The sequence below is a fragment of the Tetrao urogallus genome (assembly GCF_951394365.1).
Source record: "Tetrao urogallus genome assembly, chromosome: 5".
Taxonomy (NCBI): Eukaryota; Metazoa; Chordata; class Aves; order Galliformes; family Phasianidae; genus Tetrao; species Tetrao urogallus.
In genome coordinates, this window is record NC_136818.1 from 4,365,297 (window position 1) to 4,390,027 (window position 24,731).

The 24,731-nt window shown below is 46.6% G+C and overlaps 1 protein-coding gene across 1 annotated transcript in view; it reads left to right on the forward strand.

Moving 5' to 3' along the window:
- PLPP3 (phospholipid phosphatase 3) overlaps positions 1–13,915 on the forward strand; it is a gene marked incomplete at its 3' end in the record, with an annotated part of 41,207 nt that extends 27,292 nt beyond the window's left edge. The window contains exons 3-6 of the mRNA XM_079536380.1: positions 1,364–1,647; positions 2,391–2,448; positions 9,674–9,850; positions 13,790–13,915. Coding sequence (XP_079392506.1) covers positions 1,364–1,647; positions 2,391–2,448; positions 9,674–9,850; positions 13,790–13,915 — 645 coding nt within the window. The remainder of the gene's footprint in view (positions 1–1,363; positions 1,648–2,390; positions 2,449–9,673; positions 9,851–13,789) is intronic.
- Positions 13,916–24,731: the final 10,816 nt, after the last annotated feature.

Sequence of the window (24,731 nt, forward strand, 5' to 3'; positions counted from 1 at the left end):
ACACTGCTGGCAGGCTGCCACACCAGCAGGAATACTGCTGCCTGCTCCAGAAAGGGATTAACATGAAGGCATTTTTCCTGATGGTTGGATCTATGTATCACAGTCCTTGTGACTAGAGCAGAGAGGGGCAGAGATGAGGGGGCAGCCAAAAAAATAAAAACACACACCAAAAAAAAAAACCCCAACATCCCCAAAGCCTGCCTTGCTTTATCGGTCAGGTATAAAAACATTTAAAGTAATGAATGAAATCCTAAAGCTGTAAATCTGGAGCTCAAAAGCTAGATGTGTAACGTGGCGGAGAACAATTTAAGCCTCTTTGGGAGAGGTAAGAAGTTTTGGCTTGGTTTCACCACCTGGTTTTCATTAAGCTGTCTTCAAGTGTTTGGGATTGTGAGAAGCTGACGCTCTGCTCTATGACAGTGATTTATGGCCGTACTGTCAAAGCCTTTGGTGGCACCACAAGTGCATCATTTGCTGCTGTGCAACTGCAGAACCTCTTGAGATCCCCGGTGATACCTGGTGTTTATGAAGGCTTTGTATGGTCTGCTGGCAGCAAATCTGGGTCCAGATTCTAGAAAGCGCAGTTTTCTGAGTATTACCCTGTTACATTCACAGATTTCAGAAAGACAGGTTTGGAAGTCATTCCCCACCCCACCATCACTTACATAAAGGAGCAGTGAATGTGGCTTCTCCTTCACACACAGTCACTGATTATGTATCTGTGTTATGTTAACAGAGTCGTGGAAATTAAAATTTATAGATCTGGGGCACAATTTCACTTACGTAAAGATACACCAATGCACTAAGCCTAGATCTGTCTATTTTTTTCCTTGGAGTTTCTCCATAAACAAGGCTTTGTGAAGTGCAATTTACAATCTTTTCCTGGGAGACAGTAAAAAGGGGAAGATGAAGAGCACCAGGAGCTGGTTGGAAATGCTTGGAGGTGTCTGTAGTGGGCTGGGTGAGGTGTGAGCTTGAGGAAGGGGAGGCACTGATCTATCTCAGAGCATCGCATAGCGAAAGCTTTCTCTAGGTTGCTTGAGCTACACTTTATCTGGTGTAAGAAGCAAGGATGCAGACAGGATTGCATGGACAGTGCAGTCCCACCAGCTGAGACCATCACTGGCTGTCAAGAAGGGATTTACAGATAAATATGCACTGTTCAGATTTGCCGCCTTTGTGAGACGCAGCTCTGGCTTTAAGCTGACAAATTGTTCACCAGTTTAATTGTAAGAATTAATTTGTTTCTCCTGGTTTGGTTTGCAATCTCTGGCACGTCTTCATCTTGCTGTCTCAGACAGTTTTGGAAAGCATCTTTCCTGCTCTCTAACCACAGCCTCTCTCTGTTCCTTGTCCCCTACAGATCATCACAGGAGAGCTCTACCGCATCCACTACCTAAAGGAGAAGTCACACTCCTTTATCCAGAACCCTTATGTGGCGGCTCTCTACAAGCAAGTGGGCTGCTTTGTTTTTGGCTGTGCCATCAGCCAGTCCTTCACAGACATTGCCAAAGTGTCCGTTGGGCGCTTGCGGCCACATTTCCTTGAGGTTTGCGACCTGGATTTCTCCACCATCAACTGCTCAAAGGGGGTTTACATCCAGAACTACACCTGCAGGGGAAGTGACAGCAAGGTCCAGGAAGCCAGGTGAGAGCACTTGTCTTGTTGCCGATGCCAATATTATGCCTCATGCTGAGTATTCTTCTGTCAGGGTTTTTCTGCCAGCAATAGGTGGTTTTGCCGCTGCTGACTCTGGGAAGTCTGTAATTCCATCTGCCAGCAATGGGCAGTTTCCCTTGGGAGTCACAGGGTTCAGCTGAATAATATTCCTTTTCCTTTTTCTTTACTCCTACACCATTGTTTCATGACAGGTTACTCAATGTGGGAATTCACCATCAGAGCTGACTGGATGTAAGCAATCCAGCCCATGGTGCAGCAGGGACAGCTTTTCTTCCCAGCAGGAGAGGCTACCAGCACCTCCCTTTCACACTCTTCATCAAACCCATCACACGCCCAATTTTGACGTTTTTAGGAGAGTGCTGTAATTAAGCAACTGGGGAAGTGCTTGCTTTTCATTTATTTACAGTTTCCTGGCTATTTGAGGCGAGACGATGAGTTATCGTGCTGTCCTGGAAATAACTGTGCTGTCCCACGAATAGACCAGGAAGGGACAAACAATGCATGCATCCTGTCCGTCCATTCATTTTCAGCCTGAGGGACGAGCGGGGTGGATAACAGGGTTTTAATAACTCAAAAAATGGGGGTTGTGATTCCCTCTGTTTTGGCACCCTGGTGGTAGCAGTGGGCAGGTTACCACATCTTACATAATGTTACAGTGTCATATAGGAATGCTATGGTGATTGGTTCTTAGCACCTGCTTTGTTTTGCAGGAAATCCTTTTTCTCTGGGCATGCATCCTTCTCTCTCTACACCATGCTGTATTTGGTGGTAAGTGACCTCAGTTGATTCAACCCCGGTTCCCCACTCAAGGTGTTCACCCACATTCAGTAGCAGTAGTGACATGATGAGGATTGGGGAATCTAAAGATTCTAAGAGTCTAAATGTGCCAGTGGTGGAAAAAAATCCCACTCTTGGACCCCATGGTGTTATTTGGGATGGAGACTCCCAGTTATGGTTGAGCTGTGCAGCTTCTGAATGCAGCCAAATCTGCAATTAAATCAGAGTCCTATAAACCCTGTGGATGACTTGAGCTATTTTGCTCACCCCTAACTGTGATTTCCATTGGGGACCGTTTGGAGGGTACTGAAATATTGCGCTGGTTGTGGAGGTGGATGCACTGTTGCAATTCTGTTAGGCATGAAGGGGAGGCAGAGCAGGTGAAGCAGCCTGCCTGGCCGGATCCAGAACAGAGGGCTGAGCCCTGTTTCCCCTTGTTGGTGACAAATGACTTCTGTCCTTCCTGTGTGGGGCTGGGGCTGCTGCGGCGTGCCAGGGTGCTTCCTGGCAGGGCTGCTCCCTGTACCAGTCCCCAGTCCCCACTAAAGACCCTGCATGAAAGTTTTGGGGCTAGGAGGGGGAATGATTTGGGTAGTGATTTGTGCTTAAAAATAATAGTGAGTAGAAAGTCTTCAGATTCCATTCAAGGTCTGTACCCTCCATCTCCCGTAAGCTCAGATTGGCAAGCAAAGAAACAGCGCTGTGCTTGTAAAAACATTAAACATGAACTTTTATTTATCTCTGAGCACTGCTTCCCCCCCATCTCTTTACTTTCCCTTCTGAAAAGATAAATTACCATTGCTCCCTCTTGGCTTTTAATCCTTGGATTTGCCCTCCCTGGGCTGGCAGCTGTTTCTTTAATTTAATTACTAAGCTTTTCAGGCAGTGTAAGGGGTGGGGGGAGGGTTTAAATTCTTCCTTTGTTCCCCCTACGTTTTTCCCCCACTCTTGAAACACTTTGGATTTTTTTGGGAAACATTTCGTCCCTTTCCTCCTCCCAGCCGACTTACAATAATGAGGTTGAAGCACAGCCAGGTGATGGGCTGTGGGAGAAGCTGGCTGCTCCCACTGCATTCCCCTTACTAGAAGCCAGAATGGGGAGGATGAGGCAGAAAATAAAACAGAAACCAGCTCCTTGCCACAGCTTCTTTATTTTTTTTCCCCTCCCCACTGACAAAAAATCACTGCTTGCACAAAAATAACCCTTCCTTCAGCACTGAGCACCCCTGCAAAGGCTCAGCTTCGCTTGCACACCCCGAAGGGCAGTGGATGGCGATGTGGGTGAGCATCCCCCAGTGCTGGAGCTGACGTGGTGATGCTTTGCAGAAGGCTCAGCCCTCCTGTCCTGCCTTTGCAAAATTTTCCGAGCTGAGTTTGGAAATCATCACTTGCTCTGTTTCAGGAGGGGCAGTATTTATTTACAGTTGTTCTGCAGGCAGGCAGATAAGTTGGCTTTGAAGCCTAACATATGAAAACAGCAAGTACTGCCAGTCCACATTTAGTTGGTGGCGTTTATTTCCCCAGATACGTAGCAAATATTACTTTTTTTTTTTAAGATTGAAGCCTTCTTGGAAGCCCAGCCTGATTCCTTACCTGTTGCCCAGCATCATGCCATGCAGCATCTGAAACCAGATATGGTTTATTAGCTTGTGGTAGCAATGGTAATGGGAGGAGGTTGGACTAGATGATCTTGTAGGTCCTTTCCAACCTTGTGATTCTATGATCTTTCAGAGTAGGGGACAAACATGGGCTTCATCAGCAAGTGCTCAGCCCCATCCCATGATCCTGCCTGTTTGCTTTGGCCAAAGCTGCTGGAACTTGACCTGTTTACTGACTGACTTGAACTCCTTACAGACTCTACAGACTGCTCTGCTTCACCAGTTTGGTTTTTTTGGTGCTTTTTTTTTTTTTCTTTCTGAAAAGCTAGCATTTGGTTTTAGTAAATAGAGTTACACCAGGGTGATGGCCAGTTCCCAGTGTGTTCTGCAGGGCTCAGTTTTAGGGTCTCTTTAATGTTTTCATAAATGCCTTGGATGTTAGGACTAGAAGGTGTTTTGAGCAAGTTTGCTGGTGACCTAAATTGAAAGGGTTTTTGTTTACTCTGTCAAGTGTAGTGAGGCTTTGCACAGGAATCTAGACAAATTAGAGAGCTGGGTAATCACCAACCTCATGAAATTGAAGAGCAAGTGTCAGATTCTGCACCTGGGAAGAGGCAGCCTTGGTTATACGTACAGACTGGGAAATGAGATGCTGGGGAGCAGCCCTACTGAAAGAGATTTGGGGGTCTTGGTTGACAGCAAGTTGAACATGAGTCAATACTGTGTCCTGGAGCAAGGAAGGCCAACTGTATCAGCTGATGAGGGAAGTGATTGTCCTGCTCTATACTGCATTGGTGTGGCCTCACCTGGAGTATACTGTGTTGAGTTTTGGTCTCCTTGGGGAAGTGGTCATGGCACTTAGCTTGCCAGAGTTCAAGAAGCGTTTGGATGATTTATTCAAACATAGGGCTTGATTTTGGGGTGGTTCAGTGTGGAGCCATCAATTGGACTTGATGATCCTTATGGGTTCCCTTCCAACTTGGCATATTCTAAGATTTGGAACAAGTAAGATGCAAAATGGGAACACAGAAGTAGGGCACTGGTGACATTGGGCTGGAGACCCCATAACCACAGCATGCCTTCAACACGTGGAAAAACCCATGGTTCATTTTCTAATGCAGCTTTGCTGCCTGATTTTCTTTCAACTTTGCAACAGGCTTAGAAAGTGCCCCTGTGTGACTCTGGGGGCTGTGCCTTGGAGCAAAAAGCTGTCTCTGATCTCCTTTGCTTGTCCCCACGTGGGAGCACTGGAACTGTCAGCAACCAGCAGCTTCTGCTCTTTTCCTCATCTGCTCCAATTATCCATTTCTGTGGAGGGATTTTTTTTTTTCCCCTAAGACTGATTTTCTTTTATATTTTACTGGTTTAGGGTTGGTAGCAGGCTTCATCTGACCAGCTGTTCGGTTGTGCTGTGCCTTAAAAACTCAGGGGAAAAATTACACCCAACATTTGGACACAAATTTAAGGGAGAAAAGGGCAACTTGGGACGCAGACAGCATTATGCAGTACGTATCAGGGTGAGGAAATGGCTTGCCTGTTAGCACCAGCAGTTGTGCTGTCACTCTGGCTCTTTGACCACCACCAGAAAAATCCCATTGCAAAAAGAAGCTCTGGAGCTCAGGCAGAAAATCTGTCATGTTGGAGAGGCTGGTAATAAATTAAAAAAAAAAAAAAAAAAGAGAGAGGTTATATTATCCCAGGGTTGTGTTTTTTGGTTTTTGGGTTTTTTTTTTTTTAGTGCAAACTAAACCTTGCTGTCTTGCCCAACTGAGTGAATTTTTAGAGGTTACAGATGGCAGAGCTTTGGTGTAGCGGCAGGTTGGTGATGGTGCTATGGGAACTGGTTGGAAGCTTTGCAAACTGTGGCATTGGTGGTGGCAAAGGTACTTTGAAGGCATTTGCAGGGCTGAGTGCGTGCTGCAGAGGTTCAGCTGTGTCCTAAGTGCAACATCCAAGTTCTGTATTAAACAATACTTCATTTTTTCAAGGATAAGTCACTTCCTGGCATTGCTTTTGCAGCTCATTCTGCCTGATGGTGTTTTTAAGTCCTTCATCCCACCTAACAGACTTTGTGGGTTCGGAAAACTTTAGTTGGTTCATTAAAAGGTATTGCATCACTCCACACTTGAAATCAAGCTGTGTTCAAAATGCAGTGTCCATACATGAGCAGAAAGATATTTTCATTGGAGGTGTGCTGAGTGTTTGTATGTAATATATATACATATATATGCTCATTGGTGATGCGTGGGTATGCGTAATCCCCTGCTCCAAAACAGGTTTATGGTGGATAGCATATTGGATGCCTACAAGTAGGATCTAACTGGAGACCTCAAGAATGCTAGGAAATGCCGTTGTGGGGAGGAATAACCCCAGAAATGTGGGGAGAAATGCAGAGTCCACCATTGCTGGCGTGTGTTAGGTCTGCAAAGGATGCTCAGGGCTGGGCAGGAGCAGCAGGGCAGTGGGTGACCACGGCGTTCCCATTTCTTGGCACAGTGGCAAGCGCCCTATTTTAGCATCAAGCCCTGTGGCCAGCCTATGCATTTGGTTTGGTCATAGGATCCCAATAGGGAAATATGAGTCCACCAACTTCCGGAAGAATTTTTGGGGAGAAATCCCATGGAAAGGCACTTGTTGCATAGCCAAAGCTTCTGAGAGTTGGTTATAAACAATGAGAATTCAGGGCTGTTTCTTGCAGCCTTCTTGTCACCAAGAGTCCCAAATTAACATCAGTCCTTTGTATAGAAACTTAGAAGGGGAAATTATGCTTGGGTAATCCTCTTTGTCTTAATTTTCCTTGCTTTGTTGCTCCTTGGCTGAGTGAGTCCATAATTCACATTTATAATAGGCTGAGGAAGGAGATCTGTAATAGCTCACTACATGCACAGCTCCAGACCTGACCCACACCTTGGGTTTGTGTATCTGTGTTTGGGGGACTACTGGGGCTTTACACGCCTGTCCAACACCTGAGATCATAATGCTGAATTGTTTTACAGCAAGAACTTTCCTGAAATCACAGCCAGCCACTTGGAGAGTGAACAAAAATTAAATTATATCCCTCTTTATTGACTGATTCTGGAGAAAATGAGAGTAGCTTATGTATTTATTGAGTGTCAGTGAGGGAGGTTGAAGCCGTCGGGTCAAAGTGGATTTCACTGTGGTCTATTGGTTTATAAAGAAAATTACAGGTGTTGCTGATTTTTGTCTGGACAACCATGGCTTTGCTGAGGGACAGAGAAAGCCCCAGTGCCCTTGTGCTGCTGAGTGATGATGTGAACGTGTGAAGATGGTTGTAGACTTGGACTCAAGCTTAGCCATAACTTAAGTAAGGGAATAAAGTGGATTTCTGTCAGAGGCCAGTGCTGAGGTGTGACCTGCATTGCTGGACTGATGGCGATTCTCAATGGGGTGGGAGAGGCAACCAGCTCTTCCATTTGGTGCTGGGAGGTCTTGGCCCTCCTGTCCTTGCACCTGGTGCTAAAAGCTGGATTCTGCAGTTCTTCCTGCTGGCTTTGCCCAGACAAGGCTGGGTGTTACACAGGGCTGAGTTTAGGTTTGAGGGCTTTTGCCCCATATTGGTCTGGGTGCAGATGGGGCTGGAGAAAGAGGTAACTGCAGGTCAGGAACAAGCCTGGCCGCTTCCCAGAAGGAAGCCTTAGAGTGACTAAGGGATGTGGTTGATGGAATTCAGTCTTGTGGTGGGGAGAGTGTGAACAGGATGGGATGTTTGGGTGGCAGAAAGCCCCAGAAGACTGGAGGTGATGTTCTCAGCCTACATCCCATACCAACTCCTCCCCAATGTGTGGGGAGTGTGTGACTGTGGGTTGTCCCCACCAAGACTTGGAAGTCCCCTGGCAGGAGAAAAGCAAAATAATGTCCTTTAAGCCATCTGCTCTGTGGTAACTCAGCCCCTGCCAGAAGCCAGGCAGTAGATGGGAGCTCCAAACAAACTCAGGTTCTACATGACCTCACTTCACTTCATCCACCCCTTCTCCAGGCTGCTCCTGTGGCTGCTCCTCCTGCCTCCTGCTGCCTTGTGCAGCATATGCACAAGCTGCACAACCCAGGGTCGTGTTGTGGAAGGAGTGAATCAGTACACAAACAAACCCTTGCACTGTTTCAGTGCCATTTCCTATGCAAGCAGGACTGGGGCGACCCCACCATCTGCATCTGTCTGTCTGCCTGGCAGCCTGCAGATCCTGATAAGTTTTGAATTCCTGGGCTGGTTTCAATGAGGTTCAGTGAGGATGGTGTGCAAGTGGCATGCAAGTGGGGGAATGGACATTGCAGTAGAAACGTGTTTTGCTCTGATGGTTTCTGACTTCTTTGGCCAGTGCCTGGAGCAGGAGGTAACGGAGCCAGGGGACTCAGGCAGAGGCTGGGCAGTTCTGTGATTGTTTCTAAAGAAAATGTAAAATCCAAGTATAATCTAGTTGATGCCATTTTGACCAAAGCACAGATCTCACTCAGGTTTGGTGTTTTCCCTTGTTTTATAGAACTATTCGCCCTCCAAATAATGCCTACTTTGTGTGTTCAAATTCAGTGCTTTTCATGGCTAATTTTTAATTGATACTTTGCTTTTTCAACCATAACTTACCTGCTTAGTCCAAGCTTGGGGGTTTAGTTTGAGAGCTGTGCATAAAGGACAAACGTCAGATGATCCAACAGCAAATCCCTTTCTTAAATGGTTTGATGGGACAAAGCCTGAAGTAAAACCATAGAATCATACAATGGTATTAGAAGCTATTAGGTTTCAAACTTCCCTGGTAGAACTAATAGTAACAGTTGAAATGATAAAATACTCAGAGCTATTTTTGCTCTACAACAACATATTGGAAACTGAGTTTTGCACTGTACCTTGGATCTGGAAGTATTCCTGAGCCTAACCCATGGCAATAGTAGAATATTGTATATCATTAGAAATGATACTCAACAAATGCTGTTTTTGGTTTTTGGAGACTTTTAAAGAGATTGGAGAGTCATCTTAGTCCCAGGCACAGAAATCACTTTCAAAAAGCAGAGAAGTGGCCTAATGCAGGGATATTCAGCCCAGGAGGCTGCAGATATGTGGGGTGCTGTGGAGACCCAAGAGCTACAGCTCGTCCCACTGCATTGCATGGACCAGTTTGCATGGTGTAGGGAGCGTGCAATGGGGATGTGGCCCTGTTCCCAGGCTCTGAGTGGTTTGCAGAAATACTCCCCAGAATTATAATGCCTGTTAGCCAGCACCAAGCTGTTTTGGTACTGCTCTCTTCCATGCTAATCGGCTAACAACAGTTTGGGTAATTAGGAGCATCTGCTCTGTTTCAAGGACATGATGTTTCATTTCCCCTGAAGAGCCTGGTGCATATTCTTTCCAAACAAGGGGGAAATATAATGTTTATGCAACAGCCAAACAAGCTAAATCCACTAATGCAGTGCTTCCCCTGTATCATCTTTCTGTTAATTCTGCTTCAGTAGGTAAATGGTGGTGTTAAGTTATTTGTGGTTTCAGGGAACCCAGCAAAAGCATCGCTCCCTTTTGCATTAAAGCAGTGCAAGCTGCCCTACCTCCTCCCTGCTGCAGAAGAAGCCTCAAATTAACACAACCTTTTTCGTTTCTCCTCTCTTCCCCACAGTTCTATCTGCAGGCCAGGTTCACGTGGAAGGGCGCCCGCCTGCTCCGTCCCCTGCTGCAATTCACACTGATCATGATGGCGTTTTACACCGGCCTGTCCCGTGTGTCAGACCACAAGCATCACCCCACCGACGTGCTGGCAGGCTTTGCACAGGGAGCCCTGGTGGCTTACTGCGTGGTAAGTCCTGCTCCAACAGGGGCAATTGTACGGGGGGGGATGCGCTGCTAGGGGACACCAGCACTGCTGCACCTACCCCCTCCCCCAGTAACTCCCTCGTCTTGTGTTGGGGTGTTTGATGTTGTTGAAGACTGTTAACAAAAGCTGTTCCCGCTTGTCTGTGGCAGCCTGGGCTGTTCTCATGCAATTCACTTTCAGAGGAGTGCCCCGATTGCAAGCCCCATAACTAGAAGTGACAGATGGGAATGCTTGGGGGCCGGGGGGCAACTGCTTTCAGGGCTGCTGCCTTGTGCAGAAACAAAGGGGCTGGGGTTATTCACATCTCTGTACCAACTCCCCAAACCAAAGTTTTAACAGCCTACTGCTTTCTGTTTTTTATTATTACTTGAACTGATGTAAAAGTAAAGCATACCTGGGGGCAAGTTTTGTTAAAGTTTTATTTTGCAAGGAGAAAAACAAGGTTATTCATGTCCTTTCCACTCACTGGTGACGGTCCAAAGCCAAGTCAAGAAATGGTATTGCTGGGAAGTTTTTTTTTGAAGCGTTATTAACCTGCTGAGCAGTGGTTGTTGGGTTTGACCATTGCCTAGTGCCAGTGTCCCATTCAGAAAGCCAGCAGAGAGATGTGCTGCTGCTTACTGCCTGCTAGAAGCACCATTACAGTTCCTTTATCTTTCACAGAAGTATAACCAGGGTTTTTGTACACATCCTGGGAATCTTTTCCTCTCCAGGACACTCAGTAGGTGCACACATCAAGTGCACATCACTGGGTCTTGTTAGCAGGGGGTGGTCACCTCTCTGTGTGTCTCTGTTGGGAAGTGGGATAACAGTGGTGTTTAAGGCATAGGGCAATGGCTGGCCGGATCATGGTGTCAGGAAGGCAGCAGTTCTCCGGATGCTAAGTGCAGACATCCTTGTGCTTCCTGGCTGGGACAGGCAGCAGATCTGGCCTTTTCCCCCAACAGATGGAGGCTGTGCTGGGAAGGGGAGGCAACAGCAGGCTGGGGTGGCTTTCCTGTGCTGAGGCATCGGAAGCAGCTGCTGGGAGCTTCATGGATGGACGTGGATCTACTGGCACTGCCCTTCCCAGCTTGTTTCCATGCTTTTTGGAGGCAGCATTTGGGAAATCCTCACTGCAGGCTCCCTGGGTGAATGGAGATCACAGCAGTGTCCTGGGGGTGCTTGGCCCCAGCTCTAGGTTTGTGTGATTGTGCAGAGGATGCTCTGAAGTGGAGGCAGAGACCTGCTGCTCTTTCCATTCCCACAGCAAAACCTTCAGGAGCACGTCTGATGATGGCTGTTAAAACACCACAGTTATCAGGCTATAATTTCTGCTAGAAGCCAATTGTGGGTTTCATCTCTGAGGACTGCCAGAACTTAAATCCAGGTTGTGCTGCTGCAGACGCGTTGGTCCTCCAGTGCCTGAAATAACAAGCAGAAGACATTAGTGTCAAGCACTTCCAGCTGATGAAACATTCGGACTCAGTTCCAGGGTGAAATATGATGAGGACTGCTTAAATGGAAATAGTTCTTACGCTTGCATTGTAGGCAGCCTGCTATGTGCCGCGTAGTTTGTCTCTTCTGATGGAGGGAGAAAAGGGCAGGCGTTGGAAGGACGTGCTCCTGATACTGCTCTGATTTGCTTGGATGGTTGTTTTAACCGCTCTGTCTGTGATTAACAACTTCTTCAGTATACCAAGAAGGAATATGAAATGTTAAGTGGTAATACAACATCTCGAATTGCTCGGTGTAACAGATGCTTGGTCTTCTGCTGTCAAGTTTTCTTTATGGGTGGAGAGCACCTTCTACAGGAAATGGAACTAATCCAAGTGAAAAATTTTGCACGTTTATTAGTCCTTTTTTGTGTAAAACATTTCAAACATCAGGAGGATTTAACACTGCTTCAACCCCAAAAGATCACGTTTCATAATTTCTATAAGTATTTGTATAACCTCCAGCCACGTTGAAGTGAAATGCAGTTTAAGAAGAAGTGAAAACTCTTACCCAGTCTCTGAATTACACTCTGAAAAGCAGCGAGCAGCACAGCGAAAGCTGAAATATGCAGGATGACACTCTCCCATACCTCATTCCTGTCCAAAACAAGGACCAGACTCAGCTATCCCCATATGCTTCTTGCACAGAGCCATCTCCTCCTGTAAATCAATTTGTCATGGCCATGTCAGTGCAGAAATTGGACATTGTTTTGATTGAATCCAGCTCTCTGAGGTGGGCACACAAACAAACTGGCACCAAAAACACGCCGAGCCGGCCTAGCAGGGGTTTTACGCTTATTAAAGCTGAGCAGATAACCATTGCCAGAGCAATTCAAGATGCCTTTGCACTGAGATGCTGCAGCAAGAGGCCAGATCCAGGCTTGTGATCTGCTGTAGGTCCCGCTCGATTCTGCAATGGAGCTGGAGGTGCAGACACTGCGACTTGGATGCCCCCTAAGTGACTTTGTCAGCTCTGTTATATGGCCAGATACCAAGAAGTCCCTGAGAAAAGAGCTGTTTTGCCTGTCAGCTCCTTCTGTGTGTTTCCATGAAGCAATAAAAGCTGAACAACAACAGTTGAGCTTCCTGACCCCGCGGTTATGGCTGTAGGAGTGAATTGCCATTTATAGCAGAGTCGGTGTCTATTCAGCTCAGTTTCTTATCTGCCTGTGCTGATACAGACTTGCAGAAGTTGTTTCCAAGGACAACTGGAATTGTGGGTAGCTAGAAAACACAGAGAAGCAGAGGAACATCTTAGTTTCTTCCCCATATTACCAACTCGGAGGCATCTATCTGATATCATTCATTTGAGCAACATGGTTTTTTTTCCCCTAATTTGGCTTGTTGTTTAGAAATTGCATGTGAGACCTGTGGGAGAAAAGTCAAATATGCTTTTAATTCCTATGACTTCCCAGCACTATGTGTTGCTCTTCCCAGCTTTGCTTGCTCACACCTTGCCCTGAATTATCAGTGTTTGACAATGCCCGAGGGATGAAGCCAGCAAATTTGGCAGAAGCATGACCTAAGATTGGAGATTTGGTACCAGCTAACAGAAAGAAAAGCCCTCATTGCCTTTCATCACCTCTGGAGCATCTGCATTGTCTGACTCCTTTTCCTCCTGGTGTGGGGCTGGGGTTTGGCACGGGAGAAAGTGCCCTGGTGCGCCGGTGCTGATAAGCTTTGTGCAGCGGCTGCCAAAGGAGGATGTGGAAGTTTCCTCCCAGCACTTTGTTCCTTATTGTGTTGCTGCCTCCCAAAATTGCCAAGTGCTGGCTTTTTCACATCCGGGAGAAGGCTGACATCACGGGATATTTAGGAAATAGTTGTTGGGAACGGCTCCTCCTCTCTTCCCTGTGGGGTGGGGAAAGGGACAAGAGGAGAGCGTTGCTCACCATGGGTTTGTTGCATGTAGCTTTTAGTGTGGCTTGGATTTGAAGTCTTTTCAGGCCTACCTGATGTCTGCCTGAATGTGTTGTTTCACACTGATCCCAACCCTAAAACAGCAGCATGAGTCAGGCTGGCTGGAGACCTTTGTTTTTTTGTGAGTGTGAGCTGTGTATCTGTTTCCTGGCTTTTCACCCCGTTCACAGAGGTTGGGGTATCGCTCTCGCCGATGCGATAAACGAAATGGATCTGTCATCCATTTTGAACCATCCATTTCTGTAGGTCAGTGGCCCCGTCTGTGGCAGGGGGGGTTGGACCTTGATGATCGTTGGGCTCCCTTCCAACCCAAGCCATTCTATTTTTCATCACATTTTTATGCTGTTTTCTGCCGTCTGAACCTTTTTCCATCTTGTAAGGAAAGGTGGTAGCAGGCACTTGAGATCGGGGGCTCTCTGTAGGAATTCAGTTGCACAGCAGGTGTTTGAACCTAAATAACTGTGTGTTCTGTTGAATGAAGCATCACCCAGTGGGGCTAAGCTTACCCTCCCTCTTGTTCCCACAGGTGTTTTATGTCTCTGACCTCTTCAAGCCCAAGCCCAAGACCTGCCTGCCTCCACCCCCCATCCGGAAGGAGATCCTCTCACCTGTGGACATCATCGAACGCAATAACCATCACAACATGGTGTAGGCCTTTGAGCAATCGGATTGGTGTTGTATTTTATTTTTTATTTTTTTGCAAAAATGACTGCTGACAGCAACTACCTGCTGCTCTCAAATCTCATCAGACAGTAGAATGTAGGGAGAGACTTTCTTGCCCGACCGGTAAAGTCTTACTCTGTGGTCTTTTTCAACTCGCGACATTTGGAGGAAAGGAGTGGTGGTGATCAACTAAAAGCAACAGTGAGAAACAAACACCCAGCAAAAAGCTGAGCAAGCAAAGAGGTGCCGGAGTTCTGGATGTGCAATTGGTTTGAGTGTTCATGTTGTAGTGAACGCCAAATTGTTCATAGCGTAAAGAACACTAAGGGATTTTGGAAAGCTGGCCATCTTGGTTGTTGTTTTTTTTTTGTTTTTTTTTTTTTTAATTATTATTTTTGACGATGAAGATTTCTAATGCAGGCAAGGAAAAAAAAACAACTCACAAATTATATAGCACTACAGACGAGCAACAGCACTGAGTCAAGATCTGGGATTGGTTTGTAAGAGTTGCTATTTTTTTTCTTAGTTTGTTTCTGCCTCCTCTTTTCCATACTGTGACTTAGTATAGAAGGAGCTTGCCCAGCTGAGGATCTCCGGAGGGTCTCTGTTCAAACCACACACCTTTCACAAGCAATCCTGAGATGAACGGCGAGGCTGAACAAATGTACCCTCGGATCACAAACCCACATTTCTTCCTTTCCGCTCGCTTCCTGGCGAGGCTTCATCCTGAGCCGACCGGGCGCATGCAGCAGCTGCAAATGGCCCTAGAATGGAAAAGAGCATCCTCTGCTTCCCGGTCCTCCCCCCTCTGAATGGCAGCAGGCGTTCTGCACGCTCACGGTTTGGGTAGCGGCGGCTTGGCTGGAGACCTGTTCGCACTTCGACCTCAGGGCTGAGTCCTGGGGAACCTTGAATTCTGCCCTTTTGGGACGGGCTGCTGGGCGGCACGTCCCAGCCTGGGTGTCCAGTCCGTTTGTACATCCTTCCCTCCCCCATTTCTCCCATTGGCATCCTGGTGCTCTGCTTGATGACACCAGTGGGAAGCCAGCTGTGCCTCTACCCAGTGTGATTTGTAGGATTATTATTATTTTTTTTTTTTTTTTTGCCCAGAAACCACAAGTTTTTGGCTTGCAGATCTTTCACAGAACGCATTTGCAAAGGGATCACACAAAGCATGCAGAATGGCCATTTGCACATCCTTCTTACAGAATCCGTCCTATCATTTCAACTACAGCAAGCTATGATTTTTTTTATATATAAATATTATATAAATAATGTATAAAACCTTAAAAATTAACTATGTAAAATATTATTTCTGAAACAATTTTAGATATATCCACTATGACTATAAACTGTGTCCTGACCTGTGTTATTTACATTTTGCTGCTTAAAGAAGCATTGAATTAATTTTTTTTATAGTCGACTAAAATATTGTAGTTCTGTGGTAGTAATATTTTAATGAAAATAACTACAATTAGAGACATTTGTATAAAAAAAAATCATATTAAATTGTCTGTATTTTTGTAATGTTCCATTTTGTAAAGAGAAGAATATTCAAAGACTTTTGTAGAATACAAAATGAAAGTTTGTATCTGCGAAATTATTGCTGTATAAATGTGCTTTTTAAATAAAAGCTCATAACACAACTAAAATAGCTCAGTGTGCCTTGCTTCCTGCTTTTGGGTTTGAGCCCCTCGGGGATCTGCTGGGGAAATGGGGGTCACCCTTTGGGACTTTGTACACGGGGGCAGTTAGATGCAAGGGACCCAATGCCACTGTAGATGGATGTGAGAAGGACCCACCAGCTCCAATTGGGAAGGATGTGATGGATGCAGTCCTTGGTTTGCACTGAGCTGCTTGTGGTGATGCTGAGGCTTTGAGCGCATCTCTTTTTATTGATTGCATTTCTTACTCTTTACCAATATTCCAAGCTTTAAAGAAATACTATCTAAGAACAAAAAGCCCAAAGCCCCTTAACCTGATCCTTGTAGGGCTTACAGCTGTGCCAACACCTCTCCATGAAGAACAGATGCTTTGCAGCTGGACAAAAATCCTTGCAGCTCGATGGGTTGCAAAGATGTAGGCGGAAGGGGAAAAGAGAAATTTCAATCAGGAGATGAGAAGAACAGGAACTCCTCCTTGGTGTCACCCTTGGTCAGAGCCACGTTTCGGCCACTCCTTGGGTGAACCACATAGGCAAGATAAGGCGGCACTGAAATGATTTGCAAGAATGCATGACAGGAAGCAAATACCACATCAAACTGAAAATAAACAGCAGGTGGAAATTAAGCAGGCAGAGCGCAGCTAGCACTTGCTGTTATTATCGTAATTAGTAGTACTATTTTATTGCATGTGGAAAAAGTCAGTAAATCTCCACCTGTCCTACGTGTAAAATAGGAGCTTCGGTGGTGATGGGTGCATGAAAATGTGTGTATAGGTGGATGGGGGACAGGAGGAGCAGCATGGGAGGTGATCAGATGCTGGGGGTTTACCCGTTGTTTCCCCCATGTCCCATCCACCTCAGCTCTTTCCTCTCCATGGACTGTTCAGGGTTTGTGCTGTGGCTCCAGGAGCTGCCACCTCTGATCAGGAGGAGCAGGTGATGGGACATATTTATTGCTATCGCTTCCTGCAGGGCAGGAAGGAAGTGAAAGAAAAATGGGTGGAATGGAAAACAAAACCAAATCATATCAGCACTAGGATCTGAAAGCAACCACTTCTTCAGGCGAGCCCTGAGCATCCGTGCATGCACCTTGCAGGGTTAGATCCTTAACACGGGCAGTGAGCAGCCACAGGGCTGCAGCTGGCTGGCACAGGCAGCACTGGGGTTTTGGTGCTGCAGCTCTCCTGGGGAGTTGGATGGATGGATGGATGGACTCAGACACGTTTATGCAAACCAGGTGCGTTGCCGGAGCCTGAGGCTGGCTGCCAGTTGTGGCCTTCAGTGCTGTAAAACTGGGCTCTGCTCTGGCAGATACAAATCGTGCTGTGCAGCACCCAGCACATCTGCCTTTGATGCTGGCAGGCCCTTTCTGCACAAGCAGCCCTTCCAGTCAAACCTGTCTTTTTTTGCACAGGGACCGGTTGAGCGTGTTTTCACCCCATTCATGCGTGCACCTGACTGCCATGGAAGCAGATCTTTTGTTCCAGGTAAGAAAGGTTTACGCAAGCCCCAGGTTCAGCCATCTTTTGGTGTGCCCAAACAGCCTCACTCAGCAAGAATGTTTGGCAGCCTGCAGCTGTTGAAGCTGTTGAACTTCTGCTCCATGATTTTCGGTTAGGAGGCTTTTCAATAAGGAGGGGGAGGGACTAGATCCATGCTGCAAGCAGAGACCTGCAGCCTCTGCTCCAAGCCTGCCTTGGTCTGGGTGTCTGAAGGCTTCATCCAGCTGTTTGTAGCTGGAAGACAAGCAGGACTGAGATCCTGCAGCCTCACTGGGGTTCAGACTCACCTCTAGAGCCTAGATCAAGTTTCATGCATGAAGTGAACCACTCCTGTAAACAGGAGCTGGGCACCTTCTCATGGACCTGGACACCTCCACATGGATCTGATCACCTCCTCATGGATCTGGGCACCTTCTCATGGACCCAAGCTGCTGCTTGGCTCCTCCAAGCCTCCATGTGCTCATTCCCAGGCTGCCAGGTGATGCTCCTGGCACAGCCCTATGCCCAACCTTTCTTCTCACCAAGCCTGAAGACAAGCTTCCACCTTCACTGAAGGAAACAGAAGGTTGAAAACAACTCCCTGTTGATTCAGCGAGGGAAAAGAAAACACACACACACACACACAAACCAACCACAAAACCCAATGACTTTCAACTATCACCTTCACGCCACCCCCACTGGCACCAGCTGGCGTGGGAGTGCCTGCATGAGCTTGTCTGAAGTTCTGATTTCCTCGGGGCACAGACTACACCTATGCTGTGTTTGGGTAGCACTGATCAGACTGGTTGTGACAGAGACCTGCCCAGTCCTATCTGTAGCTAGAAGGGAGCGAAGTCAGGAGGAAAATCTCCCGGAGTCCTTTGGGTTCCTTCGAAAGTCCCGTTCTGCCGGTTCCTGCCCTGCTCAAGAGCCGCCGACTGCAACCACAGCAGTAGCTCAAAGGCAGCACTGCTTTTAATATATAGTGGTGGGGACGTACTGAACCTTTCATTTTTGTGCTTTCCCCAGAATAGAACAATCTCGTGTTGATGTTTTGGTTTTTTTTCCATTGCTCACCAAGTGACTCTCGGCGCTGTTTTGGTGCACGTGAAGTGGGAGGCTGCCAGGTGGTAGCAAAGGCATGAATTCTGCAGGGTTTGATCTCGTTGTATGCTGAGGGTTCATAACTAGCAGAACAATGGGTGGTTGTGGAAGAAAAACACCTTTTGGTGTTCCCAAGTGTCAGCAGAAATTTGAGGAGAAGCACGAAAATGCCAACATATAAAGAAATCATTAAGGTTGGAAAAGACCTCTAACAACACTCAGTCTGAACATCAACCCATCACCACCATGCCCACTAACCATGCCTCTAAATGCACATACACACACACAGACGGATGGAACAAATAGGAACCGGTAGGAATTCAGCCTGCTCTTTAAAGCAATTAAAGCCACAGTATACCTTGAAACAATGTGACTTCCCTTACAAAGCCATTGCTTTGTGCAGGAACCAGTGTGACCATCTTGGCTTTCCACCCAAACTTTGACATCTCCATCTCCAGGTGTGTGGCATGAGCGCGTGCCAGCTGAGGCCATTCAGAGATATAAATTAATTGAAGGAGCATTTAATTCGTGCTAGGCTGAGCTGTTCCCTAAAGAAACCTCACAAATGGAACAGGAAGAGCTGTGCTGTTTTAATAAGGCACTCAGAAATAAAATAAAATCTAAGAAAAGAAACTCTTTTCATCCAGCAGAGGAAAGGAGCCAGATCTCTTGTGAGCACACCATTATATCAAAGGGCCCTGCCCGCTACACAAGTGCCTAATTTGCTTCTTTTCAAGGAAATTTCAATGAAGGCAAATGAATTATGTTGCTCCAGCCTCCCAGGGCTTGTCTGAACAAGACAGATTATTAATGTTTAATATGAGGTAAACTTTAATCCATTTCATTAAACTGTGTAGATATTCTTAGTTCAGTTTTAAGCAGGATTAGTCCTGTCTACCTCAAGTCAAGTAAACACAAGTATAACTTTGACTGCTATAAGCCTTGCTCAAATTAAAGCAAGAATGGCTACCAAGGCTTAGGGGGAAAATAACCTACTGAAGCTTTTCCTTAAAACAAAAAAAAATGGGCATTGCTTTGATATTTTTTCTTTTCAAAGTAGTTCTTGCCATGGGAAAATCATATGAGCTAGAAAAAGCCTATGAAAGTTTTCCTCATAAAAGATGAGACAATAGCAGCTGGAAAAACACTGCTTAATTGAAGAGAGGCAGATCCTTTCAGCAGAGCCAGCCAGGGGTCCTTTGAATGGATGCAGAGTCAAGCCTGGGCTAATTGGGCATGGCACTTCCATGGCACATCCAGCTCACTGGTTCCTGAGATTGTCAGCATCAATGGTACACCACTCAATCAATGCTCAGGCCAGTGGGACATCGATGTTCTATCCCACATCTGTGGTGCTTGGCCTTACAACCCTTGGCTAAGGTACTGTATGGCCTTTAGGAAGACATTCAGACTTGATGCAAAGGTGTCAAATTGTGTAGGATTTACTACATCCCTTGACCAGTTGTCTCACTGGCTCCTTGGCCTCACTGTTACAAATGTGTTGCTAATTCCCTTATTTTTCATTATTAACTGACAGTATTCTCTTGTCTCTTATTGTTTTTCTTTATCAAAAAAGCTTATTCTCGCTAAATCACAGCTTTTCCCCCAGTTTGCTTTTCGTGGGATTTGCTCATAAATAATGCTTTCTAAGTCCAAAGCTTGTTCAGTTTTTGCTCAGGCTTTTCCAAAAATGTCAGAAAGGCTGCAAATTAACACAAAATTGGTGGGGAAATGAATAGCTGAGGACTAATTCTTGTTTTTTTAAGAAGCAATTAGATAGGAGCACCTTCTGCCTGTAGGTCAGATTTAATCTGATGCTCTCAAAGAGGAGAGATCCCTTATCAGGTTCTGACCCCTTGGAGGCCCTGGGAGAATCACATCTTGATAGTCTTCACCCTGCTCATGCCTTCTTCTGTCAGAGGGCTGATCTGCTTGCCCTCTGAAGGAAGGGTAGCCATCTCTCATGGGGTTGAGCATAGCTGCAGAAGAGGTCTCTTTTCAAGATGAGTATTAGCCATATAAGATTAGATGTAAGGTTATATTGCCCTAGGGGAGGTTCAGGTTGGATATTAAGAAAAATTTCTTCTCCAAACGAGTGGTAATGCATTAGCACAGCTGCCCAGAGAGGTGGTGGAGTCACCATCCTTGGAGGTGTCCCAGAACCATGGGGATGTGGCACTTGTGAACATGGTCAGTGGGCATGGTGGGGGTGGGTTGGGTTTGGATTTGGGAATCTGAGAGGGCTTCTCCAACCTTAATGATTCTGAGTTTCCATGACTTCCATGACAAAGTGTAAGATGCATTTCTTTAAGCAATGTAGGTGAGTTGATGGCACTTTTAAGCATGGAGTCACTAAGTCACTTCTTACTCACTTTATATCCAGCATAAACCAGATGTGATGCTGTTCGGTGTGTGAACTGTGCCACCATGAGCTAAGATACGTGTGGTGAAAGACTTGCAGAGGTTTGGAGATGGTTCCTCGGTGTGACGTGAAACTGTTTTGTTAGGGTGTCTTGGAAAGATGGTTTTGTCATGGGCCAACATGCACCTTAAAACTCACATGGCAGAAACACCGATAATCATTTCCAAAGGAAATCCAAATCCAAAGGAGCCACACAGGAAGCAGAAGTCACCTCTACGCCACGTTCTCTCAATGCAGCTGACTTATGCAGATGTGACCTTGCTGAAAGCAAAGAGCAGCACACGAGGCTGATAACGGGTATCTGCACAGACACCAACGAACGTGAGCTGAACAAAGGGCTGCATAACTCTTTCCACCCACTGTGTGCTAAACAGGCCAGCGAGGCAAGGCGAGGGATGCTGGGTGGAGGGTTACACTTTCAGCCTTGTTTAAGAAGGACAAAACATTCAAATGACTGTGTGCCTCCTCCTTGTCTGAGCTGGCACTGACAACAGGAAGGCAATTGTATGTCTAAGATTTGAATAAGGCAGGCACTCTCACTGGAAGCATTAAGCCATGCATGTCTTATCCTGCAAAGAGAGCAGCTCCCCACAGAAGTGGGCCAGGCAAGGAACTAGCAGGTGGATTAACTGTTCAGGAAAGAGCATGGAAAGCAGCTTTCTTGCAGAGCAGGTCTCCATACAAATACAAACAACGTGGATTAGTGCTTAAGCTACTGAAACAGGGCTGTCCAGGAGAAGATATTAGCATGTAGCGGTGCAGCCATCGATGGGCTGACACCTCTGCAATCAGCCAGAGGGTTTGGTGGGGATGGGCTGCTTGGAGCCAACCTGCCCAAATACCTGTTGTGCTTTATTGGAAATGTGAGACAACCATTTCCAGCACAGGGCCTGTAATGAGCTTCCAGTTTGCCTCAAGATGTTTTCTCCCAGCCTTGTTATCTTTATGAGCAGCTATTTTAGCAGAAGTACTAAAGAAGGGGGAAAAACGTCATGGACTTGGATCTGCTTGTCCCTGCACACAGTTCTGCAAGGCTTGCAGAATGGGCAAGGAGAGACCCTTTGGGTGGATCATGTCCATACACTGGCTAATAATCTTTACGTGTTTAAGGAGTGTTTTTGTGTTTTCTTTAGTACCTAAGACAAATAGCAAAAAAAAACAGGATTCATTATTTTTATCTGAACAAAGCAGCAAGGCTTGCTCTTGGGCAGAAGGAGCAGCAGGATGAGCTCCATTTTGTTGATGAAGGGATGGCCATGCAAAGCATGTGTACTCCTTAACCTAGGAGCTGCTGCCTGGAGCTCAGGAGAATGAAGTGCTCCTGGCAGCTGTCAGGCTCAGCAGCAGAGCATGCCTCTCTCCTTCCCCTGGGCGAATTTCTCCCCAGTTCTCAGCAGATGCTAGAAATGATGCGGCCATCCCTGTGCCTAACCCTGTAGGGAAAGGGATACTTTCTGTAATGAGCCATTTTCTTTCCCTAGAGCAACACAGGGAGGTGCAGGTTTTAACAGGAGGGGTCAAAAAACCCTTTAGGTGAGTGTCCTGGAGACATTCTTACGGCAGCAGGATTTCCAGGAATACTGCTTTCCTTACCCCAAAACTTCTGTCGCCTGACAGTGCTCAACATTAGAACAAACACGGGCTAAGCTGAAGTGAGAACCGACGGCTGGGGCTCAACAGCCACATGGTTCACATTAAGGAGCTGTTTGACGAGACTATGTGGCTTAGTGCAGAAATCATCGGGTTTGTCTCCTTGCAGCTCACAGGTCCAGAACTGCCTGTGGCCTTAAGAGGTGAAAGCAGCCCAAGCTCAGCTCTCCCAAGGGTTCCCATCCCAGAGTCTGTGATGTGAAATGGCTGCTGCATGGGTTGCACTGGAACATACTGCCCGTAGAAGACATGAGTGCCCTTTCCCTGAAGGTGTTCGAAGACGGGTTGGATGGAGCCCTGGGCAGTCTGATCTGGTGGCAGGCAACCAGCCCATGGCAGGGGTCTGAATTGGATGGGATTTGAGGCCCCTTCCAACCCAAGCCATTCTATGACTCAATGATTCTGTGATTATATGACTCTACGTAAAGCCCATGGGAACAGCTCACAGGCTGCAACCATCCCAGCCCTGCTCTCAGTCTGTCCATGGCTCTCCCCCTCCACCCATAACCTCCAGAGAAAGCACTGCCTCTTCCTGAAACAGGGGAAAAGTGATGGAAATAGCGATGAACTGTGAGCCTGAGGATCTAGCACACAAATAGCGAAGGAAAGAGATAAATACTGCAACAGTCTTTAAATATCCAAGGAGGAAACCAGCCAGGAGCCAGTTTGGCTACAGGGGGATGAGCTGGAAGCTAATGACAGATGATCCCGATATTCCCAAGAGGTTTACTGACCATCGTTTCTACAAAAGACGCTGAATGGGACATCCTAGAGATTTTCTTGGGAGGACTGCTGAAAGCCTTTCATACTGCCTATTCAGGTAATCATGATTACAAGGGGTTGGGGAGGAAGCCAGGCCTGATGTATGACATGCCAAAGCCTTTGAGAGCAGTAAACAAGGGTAGGGGAATGGTTATTTTGCCAGCACACAGCACGCTCAGTACACAGGAAACACCAAGAACTACGAGGACGACTCCACACAGGAGTTCCCAGTCCTATATTTAAGAGCAAATAAAATGATGGGAGGACCCCACAAATTACAGACAGCTCCAAATAACCACGGAGCTCTTGTCTCGGCTGTGGGAAGACGCCGAGGACACTGATAGCAGAGCTGTGTTGCACAAGGGCTGGGTGCTGTGTCCCCCATGCTGAGCATCCCTGCCCCAGGCTGCAGGGGAAGGTGGAGGATAATTATGGAATAACCTGTCGATGGAGGAAGTGGCTTCCCAACCTCTCTCTATTCAGGGCTGGAGTTATGCTCAAAAGCAGGCAGATTTACAGCCTTCCCATGGTTGTGTTGTTTCCTCCTTCTGCCCAGATTAATTTAATAAATGAGAGGTAGGAAAAGAGGCTGAAAAACAAAGGCCCTGCAGTGATGTTGTGTCACATCGTTAAATCAGGGGGCTTTTTGCTTAAGAGAAGTTGTCTGACCCATAATTACAGCTAAAATCCCGTTTGGTAAACAGCTTTCAGCCTATCGAGAATTCTGTAATTTTAACAGGATGCAGCACTCAAATCCTCACCCTCTGTTTCAGGGGGCAGCATAAAATGATTATAATACACTAAATAGCAGCTGCTTTTCAGGCTGGAAGGGGCTTTTCATTGCTGTGTTATTCTGCTCTACACAAAGGCTCTTTCTGAAATTAAATACTCACTGTAAATGTCAAGCAGTATTGGGTTCTCATTCCTGAGGTCTGCACATAATTTGTTGTAGCAAAACATGGGCTGAAAACTAACCTGGCTTGTATGGCAGAGTATCGACTGCGAATTTCCAAACCCCAGCACTGACTGGTAGGGCTCAGAAGATTATCAAAGGCAAAGGTAATTGCAGTGTTCCAAAACACAGGTTAACCAAGCTTGCAATATTTACAGTTCACCAAGACACCAAGGCCCAGTTGGGTGTATAGAGAATGTGACAGCATGTTTAAACACATTGACTCATCGCCCTTTCGATCTTAACCAATCATGAATCTATACCCCAGTGGCGAGGTCACCAGGCAGCTTCTTTAGTGATAATAATAATTACGCTTCTTGCATTTACCCCGCGTTTTTCGTTTGCAGATCACAGGATGCTTCATCAAAGCAGGCTGCAATCATCACTGCCCATCATTACCAGCAGAGAAAATGAGGTGAAGGGGAGGTAAACACCTTGCTTGTCACAGAGTTGGCAGCAGGGGAGGGGATGGGGGGAACCAGAAACCCTGTGGTCCCTATTGGAAGGACTATAGTTAGGGACCATGGGTGATTGGCCAAAACCTGATGGCTAGGAGATGGTTGGGAAGTTTTGGTTGCAAACTTTTGCTTTGATCTTTGTTTTTGTATGGAGTCATAAAATTGTTAGAGTTGGAAGGGACCCTTAAAGACCATCTGGTCCCACTCCCTGCAATGAACAGGGACACCCTCAGTGTTCAGAGCCCCATTCAGCCTGATGGTCGGTGTCTGCAGGGACGAGGCACCACCACCTCTGGCCATCCTGTGCCAGTGC